The sequence below is a fragment of the Polyodon spathula genome, unplaced genomic scaffold, assembly GCF_017654505.1.
Source record: "Polyodon spathula isolate WHYD16114869_AA unplaced genomic scaffold, ASM1765450v1 scaffolds_2194, whole genome shotgun sequence".
Taxonomy (NCBI): domain Eukaryota; kingdom Metazoa; phylum Chordata; class Actinopteri; order Acipenseriformes; family Polyodontidae; genus Polyodon; species Polyodon spathula.
This window is the reverse complement of record NW_024473668.1, coordinates 6,408-14,583: the sequence shown is the minus strand read 5'-3', so window position 1 is coordinate 14,583 and position 8,176 is coordinate 6,408. Positions and strand designations below refer to the sequence as shown.

General features: G+C 46.6%; 1 protein-coding gene across 1 annotated transcript; it reads right to left on the bottom strand.

Annotated features, from left to right (window-relative positions):
- Window positions 1–2,898: 2,898 nt before the first annotated feature.
- LOC121310451 (prepro-urotensin II-beta-like) lies at window positions 2,899–6,000 on the bottom strand. Its single transcript, XM_041243628.1, has 4 exons — window positions 5,767–6,000; window positions 3,825–3,953; window positions 3,378–3,421; window positions 2,899–3,041 (listed from the first exon to the last, which is right to left on the bottom strand). The coding sequence occupies exons 1-4, from the start codon at window positions 5,870–5,872 to the stop codon at window positions 2,946–2,948; spliced, it is 375 nt and encodes a 124-aa protein (XP_041099562.1). The 5' UTR covers window positions 5,873–6,000; the 3' UTR covers window positions 2,899–2,945.
- Window positions 6,001–8,176: the final 2,176 nt, after the last annotated feature.

The window sequence follows — 8,176 nt, the reverse complement described above, 5'->3', positions numbered from 1 at the left end:
TATGTTTACCCCTTGCCTTAACCAGCGTGGAAGAATGCTTCCGAGAGCCAGGGATTAACAATGCATGCTGTTTATACATGAAACATCAAGCGTGGGCCTGCGTGTGTTCATTTCAATCACAATCCCGACGAAAACACCACTGCAGTCGACCTGTAGAGAACACAGCCATTACAGTTCAGTAAGTGGGCATACGCAGAGGCACGCGGACGCATCATATTCGAACGGACTGCCACAGTGTGCATTGTTTTTAGTAAAGAGACATGACTCCACTGTGCCTTTAATACTGTATGTATTTATATATTTCTTTATTTTTTAACCTTAAAACATTAAAGATCCTCTCCTGTAGAGAGCGGGGAGGGGCGGGCATTGCCAGTATTGTGCAGCGCAGTGACTGGGATAATGAAGGAGTGAGGCTGGCCCGCAGGAGTGTGGTTATAAAACCTGCTGAACTGAATGTAATTGCAGTGTGCATTGCTACAGTATGTAACACTGTGTACTCTATAGTCTGAAAGGAGAACTAAAACCACCTGTATTGTATTGCCCAGGCAGGTTAACATATTTCTTGGCTTTGAGTAGCTCGCTGTATATTGCACACACACACACACACACACCAGTGCCTAAAAAAAGGTTGTTTTCTTAAAAGCTGCTGTTTAGTTTCATGCTATTTTTCTGTGATCTCCAGAGCGCTCTTTCAGTAATGAAACAATGCCAAAAGCCCGACAGTAGTTGGACTCCAGATCTGTGCCTGGTGATTCACACGATGAGCCTGGATGTGATTGTGGGTTTGTGTGTGATAAACCAGCACAGTTACTGAACTACGCAGCCTTACAGCTGAAACGCCGTAGGAGATGCTTGAGGTGTTGTTGGAAGTTTAATAAAAAAAAAGAGATCGGCGCACCTGTTGTTGTTCTGAATGATTTTATAAAACTCATCACGATGGCTCGCTTTAGGAACCTTGTATCATATGCTAGGCTTCAGAGTCAACAACTTAAGATCCCCTTCACAGTCTTTCTTTGTTTTTTCTTGTGGTTCTCAACTGAAAACACACACGTGCATTATAAAGCAGGTACATAGAGGAGAAACTGAGGAGAATTGTGCAGTCAGTGACTGAAGGGGATATTATGTTGAGGGTCAATGACTATTGAGATCCTTGCTAGAACTCACCAAAAAGTATTTATATGCAAGTGGGTACAAATGATCTATAAGGTTTTTTATTTTATATATATGTATATATATGCTAGGCTAGAGTCAAAACTTAAGATCCCCTTTTTCTTTCTTTGTTTTTTCTTGTGGTATTTCTGAACCTGCTGCAGACTGCAGTGAAATCGACAGACATTCATCAAAACAGACTTTCAGTCAGAAATCGACAGACATTCATCAGAACAGACTTTCAGTCAGAAATCGACAGACATTCATCAAAACAGACTTTCAGTCAGAAATCGACAGACATTCATCAAAACAGACTTTCAGTCAGAAATCGACAGACATTCATCAAAACAGACTTTCAGTCAGAAATCGACAGACATTCATCAAAACAGACTTTCAGTCAGAAATCGACAGACATTCATCAAAACAGACTTTCAGTCAGAAATCAACAGACATTCATCAAAACAGACTTTCAGTCAGAAATCGACAGACATTCATCAGAACAGACTTTCAGTCAGAAATCGACAGACATTCATCAAAACAGACTTTCAGTCAGAAATCGACAGACATTCATCAAAACAGACTTTCAGTCAGAAATCGACAGACATTCATCAAAACAGACTTTCAGTCAGAAATCGACAGACATTCATCAGAACAGACTTTCAGTCAGAAATCGACAGACATTCATCAAAACAGACTTTCAGTCAGAAATCGACAGACATTCATCAAAACAGACTTTCAGTCGTTCAGGTAGAAAACAAAACATCACACTTGGGGTTTTTTTTTTTTCGAAACGTAAAGTTTTATTAAACATACAGTTTAGCGTTGGAGCAGGCCGGTGAGTTGCCAGTAGATTGTTATTTACATGGTTTGTGCGCAGTACTCCTTAAAATAAATATAAAAAATATAACAGCGCCAGTACTTATCATTATACATGCAATGATGTGTGTGTGTGTGTGTCTCAATGCGTGTGTCTGTGCATGCGTTTCTCAATATGTCTCAGTGTGCATGCGTTTCTCAGTGTGTCTCAGTGTGCATGCGTTTCTCAGTGTGTCAGTGTGCACTTGGGGTGTGTCTTGTGTTGTGTCTCGTGTGTCGTGAAGCATTCTGCGTTTCTCAGTTTTGTGTCTCAGTGTGTCTGTGTACAGTTTATGCGTTTCTCAGTGTGTCAGTGTGCCAGTGTGCATGCGTTTCCAGTGTGTCTGTGTGTCAGTGTGCATGCGTTTCTCAGTGTGTCAGTGTGCCAGTGTGCATGCGTTTCTCAGTGTGTCTGTGTGTCAGTGTGCCAGTGTGCATGCGTTTCTCAGTGTGTCAGTGTGCCAGTGTGCATGCGTTTCTCAGTGTGTCAGTGTGCCAGTGTGCATGCGTTTCTCAGTGTGTCTGTGTGTCAGTGTGCATGCGTTTCTCAGTGTGTCAGTGTGCCAGTGTGCATGCGTTTCTCAGTGTGTCTGTGTGTCAGTGTGCATGCGTTTCTCAGTGTGTCTGTGTGTTAGTGTGCCAGTGTGCATGCGTTTCTCAGTGTGTCTGTGTGTCAGTGTGCCAGTGTGCATGCGTTTCTCAGTGTGTCAGTGTGCCAGTGTGCATGCGTTTCTCAGTGTGTCTGTGTGTCAGTGTACATGCGTTTCTCAGTGTGTCAGTGTGCCAGTGTGCATGCGTTTCTCAGTGTGTCAGTGTGCCAGTGTGCATGCGTTTCTCAGTGTGTCAGCCCAGTGTGCCAGTGTCACAAAACAGGTCTAATACAGCCCTGTTTCTCAGTGTGTCAGTGTGTCTCAGTGTGCATGCGTTTCTCAGTGTGTGTCTCAGACGCAGTATTTCCAGAAGCATTCTGACGTGCTCCCCCTCTTCCTGTACTGGTTCCTGTTTCCCAGGATCCGGGTCACATGGGGGAGTCGGACCTGAGGGAGAACAGCAACAGCATCGTCATGCGAGTTCACAAAACAGGTTCTAATACAGCCCTGTTACCAGCTCACTGCATCTCTAATACAGCCCTGTTACCAGCTCACTGCGTCTCTAATACAGCCCTGTTACCAGCTCACTGCGTCTCTAATACAGCCCTGTTACCAGCTCACTGCATCTCTAATACAGCCCTGTTAAAAAAAGAAGAAAAATCATTTCCCTTTCATTGTAACGTGTTAAACCCTCAAAGCTCCTGCAACTCCCACTGCAGAGTGAGAACCGTTACCAACGCTGCTGAAAGATGGGCAGCTCGAGAGAGCTGCTGGACCCCCTACCTCCTTCACAGCTCCACTTGCCATGTAGCCTCCTGTCTGCAGACCTGCAAGAGAAGCGAGAGACACCTGTCACTGCACTGCCCAGACTGGGGATCTCACTGCAGGCATGGAAACTGTTATATCACTGCACTGCCCAGACTGGGGGTCTCACTGCAGGCATGGGAACTGTTATATCACTGCACTGCCCAGACTGGGGGTCTCACTGCAGGCATGGGAACTGTTATATCACTGCACTGCCCAGACTGGGGGTCTCACTGCAGGCATGGGAACTGTTATATCACTGCACTGCCCAGACTGGGGGTCTCACTGCAGGCATGGGAACTGTTATATCACTGCACTGCCCAGACTGGGGAGGGGGAAGTGACTGGGAGGGGGAGGCAGTAGTTATTCATGCTGCAGCTTGTGTTGTTTTCGCTGTCCTCGTTGTTTTCTAGTTGGAGTGCTTACCGTCACGGCTGATCTCCTCTGCAAGCAGGCTGGGGTAGGCGAGGAGAGCGGGCAGGCTCTGGGAGAGGTAACTCTTATCTGCCGAGCTCAGAGCCTCCGAGTTCACACCCCGGCCCTCCTCCATCGACCCTGAAACATTGAGCACAGAACAGGAGCACTGAGCACAGAGCAGGAACACTGAGCACAGACCAGGAACACTGAGCACAGAGCAGGAGCATTGAGCACAGAGCAGGAACACTGAGCACAGAGCAGGAGCACTGAGCACAGAGCAGGAGCATTGAGCACAGAGCAGGAGCATTGAGCACAGAGCAGGAGCACTGAGCACAGAGCAGGAGCATTGAGCACAGAGCAGGAACATTGAGCACGGAGCAGGAGCACTGAGCACAGAGCAGGAACATTGAGCACAGAGCAGGAGCACTGAGCACAGAGCAGGAGCATTGAGCACAGAGCAGGAGCATTGAGCACGGAGCAGGAGCATTGAGCACAGAGCAGGAGCACTGAGCACAGAGCAGGAGCATTGAGCACGGAGCAGGAGCATTGAGCACGGAGCAGGAGCACTGAGCACAGAGCAGGAGCATTGAGCACAGAGCAGGAGCATTGAGCACGGAGCAGGAGCATTGAGCACAGAGCAGGAGCATTGAGCACGGAGCAGGAGCATTGAGCACAGAGCAGGAGCGTTGAGCACGGAGCAGGAGCATTGAGCATGGAGCAGGAGCACTGAGCACGGAGCAGGAACATTGAGCACGGAGCAGGAGCACTGAGCACAGAGCAGGAGCGTTGAGCATGGAGCAGGAGCATTGAGAGCAGGAGCATTGAGCACGGAGCAGGAGCATTGAGCACAGAGCAGGAGCATTGAGCACAGAGCAGGAGCATTGAGCACAGAGCAGGAGCATTGAGCACAGAGCAGGAGCATTGAGCACAGAGCAGGAGCATTGAGCACAGAGCAGGAGCATTGAGCACAGAGCAGGAGCACTGAGCACGGAGCAGGAGCATTGAGCACAGAGCAGGAGCGTTGAGCACAGAGCAGGAGCGTTGAGCACAGAGCAGGAGCATTGAGCACGGAGCAGGAGCATTGAGCACAGAGCAGGAGCACTGAGCACAGAGCAGGAGCACTGAGCACAGAGCTGGAGCACAGAGCAGGAGCATTGAGCACGGAGCAGGAGAGGGGTTTGTAGAGACTAGGAAGGAAGGGACTGGAATCTGCTCTGTGCTTCTGTAAGTTATGTTGATTATAAAGGCTGTGCAGAATGAATAGCTAATTTTATTAAATGAAACGACTCATTCGCATGACAGCACTGTGCTTTCTGCAGTGAGCTGTCAAGCTGAATATTTTCAAAGCATTTACTCCGCTCTTAATGAACTCTCTTATTTGTTTTGAAAGGCGAGGACCCAGTGCTGGTTGAAGAGCTGGTAGCAATCGAAACAATCTAAAGTCAACAGGCTGTTGCTCATGCTGTTGTGAAACCTTTAATCTGTACAGTGCCTCGTTGTATAATACAGAGCCAGCATTGCATTGCATTAGCAGCGCCACTGTCTGTCTGTCTGCACTGCCATTGAAGAGCATTTGGGAAGGGTACAGAAACGGTGATGCCACTGTAGCTGCCCTATAAAAGTGCATTGCCTCTTTTAAATAATACAGAGCCATTATTGCAATGCCACTGTCTGTCTGCCTGTGTTGCCATTGCAGATCATTTGGTGAGGGTATAGTTAGAATGCTGTCATCCCATTCTGCCAATGGCAGCTTCTTAACATTGTAACTGCCCCTGTGCTGCCCATTGCCAAGCGGTATAATACGGACGCGTTTGCCACTGAAGTGTTCTACCATTGAAGATCATTTGGAAAGGGCTGCCAAAGTGCTTTCACAAAAGCACAAAGCAATCGTTGAAAAGATATCTCTCTATATCTATATCTGTATCTGTATCTAGAGATTTAAAAAGCTTACCTTGGACTGAGTAAGCCATCTCGCTGGAGTCTGTGATGGGGTGGGAGAGCAGATTCCAGGAGAGGCTGAGAAGGATGAAGCAGGACATGAGAAGCTTGCACATCATGATGGTTCTTCTGGAGGTCAGAGGGCTCTTCTGAGGTGCTGTGTGCAGGTTCAGGAGTCCAGTAAGAGTCCCGAGTCACTTCTGCTTTCTCCCTCGCTCCCAACTCCACTTATATACCCCCCCAGCCATCCTGCATGGGTGGGACCCTCCCCCCCCCCGCCCCCTCGAAATTAATATTTTATGAAGGACACGTTTGCTTACAAACTAATCCCATTTCAGGCTGGGGCGGCCGGCCGCACGTCAGCGTTATCAGTTTATTCATTTTTATGTATTTCAATTTATCCATAAGTCCATAAATTTGAGGAACGCAGGTGTGCAAAGCGCTTTCCTATTAGGTGATGGGGCGGAGAGTTCTGAATTCAGACGGTGTATTGAGATCAGCCCTGAGTTACGAGGGATGGACTGGGAGAGGGGTCATTGCGTGGCTCTGGTGGGCACTCAGGTAGATTTATGGTCGGTGGAAAAGCCTGATTCAGGCTGGCATTGTCCTCTGTCCAGAGAGGATGAAATGAGATGCCATTTCCCTAACGGAGCGTTTTTTCAGGGCTGGATCTTGACTGATGTGTCTCTCCAGCTATTCCTCTTCCCTTCCTGTTGCTAGCAACGTTGCTTGCTGATGTATGTGTGCCCTGCGATTGAAAAGCAGCACTGTGATACCCCTTACAGTGCCAGGAATTTGAATGATCTAAGCAGCGGCGGGTCTTAATACCATCGCTCAGTACTGGCAATAGATGTTGAGACACCTCGGCTAGTCAACTGATCTAAAATCATTTGACAACTAACGCCAGCTCCCTTATATAAAAGTTTCCCACAGTAAAAGCACAGCAATGTAATACAGTACACTGAGAGTCTGGTAAAGCACAGAGAGGTACAGTAAAGCATATTCGGCGGCGGTATTACACTGTGGCGCTGTTAAGATCCAATGAATTGAACTGTATGTTCCATTTTGAAACCACGATAAAGGAGGCGAGTCTCCAGCCGGGTTTTTAATATGCGTTATGCTTTACCGTTCCTTCGGTTTCTTTGCTGCCCATATTAAACTACATGTGCAAGCGAGAATGTAATGGCATCACAGATTGACTCACAAAAAAACCCAATCAAATAATAATAATAAAAAAAAAACAAGGAGAAAAGTGATTTAAATGTAAAACAAAAAAACCCGGCTGACATTCTGAGGCTGAAATGACCTCCTATATCTGTCAGCACAGTTTAATAATGACAATAAAAACTTCCTAATAATCATATAAAAACAACAAATGAAGAGTGACGCGCATTCTCCGCTACACTCTGCGTGTTTTTTTTTATTTTATTTAAACCATAAACTAAAGGCTTCTTTGTGCATGGAGGCCGGCTGTTTATTGTGTTATTAAGCCTCCCTCCCGCACGCTGTTGATTGAGTCGCTATTAGCGCCAGGGTGCTCCAGTTCTCGATTTATAGGCAGTTCTGTGTGCGGGGCAGAGACCATTTTTTTGGGCTCCCTACCTTTCCTTAAGAAGTGCCACAGAGCGATTACGTAGCATTTGATTTGTTTCGGCTTCTTTGACTATTTATTTAAAGGGGTAAAACTTTAAATATATATATATATTCTGGAAACATGACTCCCATTGCATAGCGGTTCGATCCGTTCCTGGTTTTAATATGAGTTTAATCAGACACACCTGAGCTTGTTAACTATACACTGGGGTTAATGAGGCACACCTTAAAACCTGGAGTGGGCGACATTGCTATGCAACAAGAGTCTCTTTCCCATCCCTGATATTGAATTTAAACAGTAGCTGTTGAGCAAGCGAGAGAGACCTTAATCCCGCCTGGACTCGAGGGCAGGAATAAGAGCCGATCTCTCCATTGCATCGTGCTTTACATTGTGGGCAGCGGCATCTACAGCAAGGCAATGTCACCTGGGTGCTGTTGGCTATAAACCATGCCAGCAGCGCATCGGTCGGTCAGAGACTATATGCTGAGCAGAGGAAACCTGCAATGCATTTTAGCTGCGCGCAGCACAAACAGCGGCGACGCGCTAACGAGCCAGCCAGTGTTACGCACCGATGCGTGTAGGGCGCCTGGTGCCGGGGGAACAGGAACAGAAAAAGCGAGTGTTTTTCAATTTAAAATGCCTCTGTTGCATTATTATTATTATTATTATTATTATTATTATTATTATTATTTTGCATACTGTTATTTAAATGTGTTATTTAAACAGTCTGATTGTGGCAGTTGTATTTGTGACACGCTATACAAACGCATTGTGTTTTTTTCCTGCTATGTACTGTACTGTGCTTTGTGATATTTTTTGTATAAAAAGC

Bases quoted from the DNA above. Each gene is read 5' to 3' on its own strand.
- LOC121310451 (XM_041243628.1), bottom strand. From the start codon at position 5,872: ATGATGTGCAAGCTTCTCATGTCCTGCTTCATCCTTCTCAGCCTCTCC. The intron at 3,422-3,824 runs GTAAGCACTCCA...CTTCTCTTGCAG, and splicing joins AGAGGAGATCAGCCGTGACG to GTCTGCAGACAGGAGGCTAC. The intron at 3,042-3,377 runs GTAGGGGGTCCA...GTTCTCCCTCAG, and splicing joins CAAGTGGAGCTGTGAAGGAG to GTCCGACTCCCCCATGTGAC.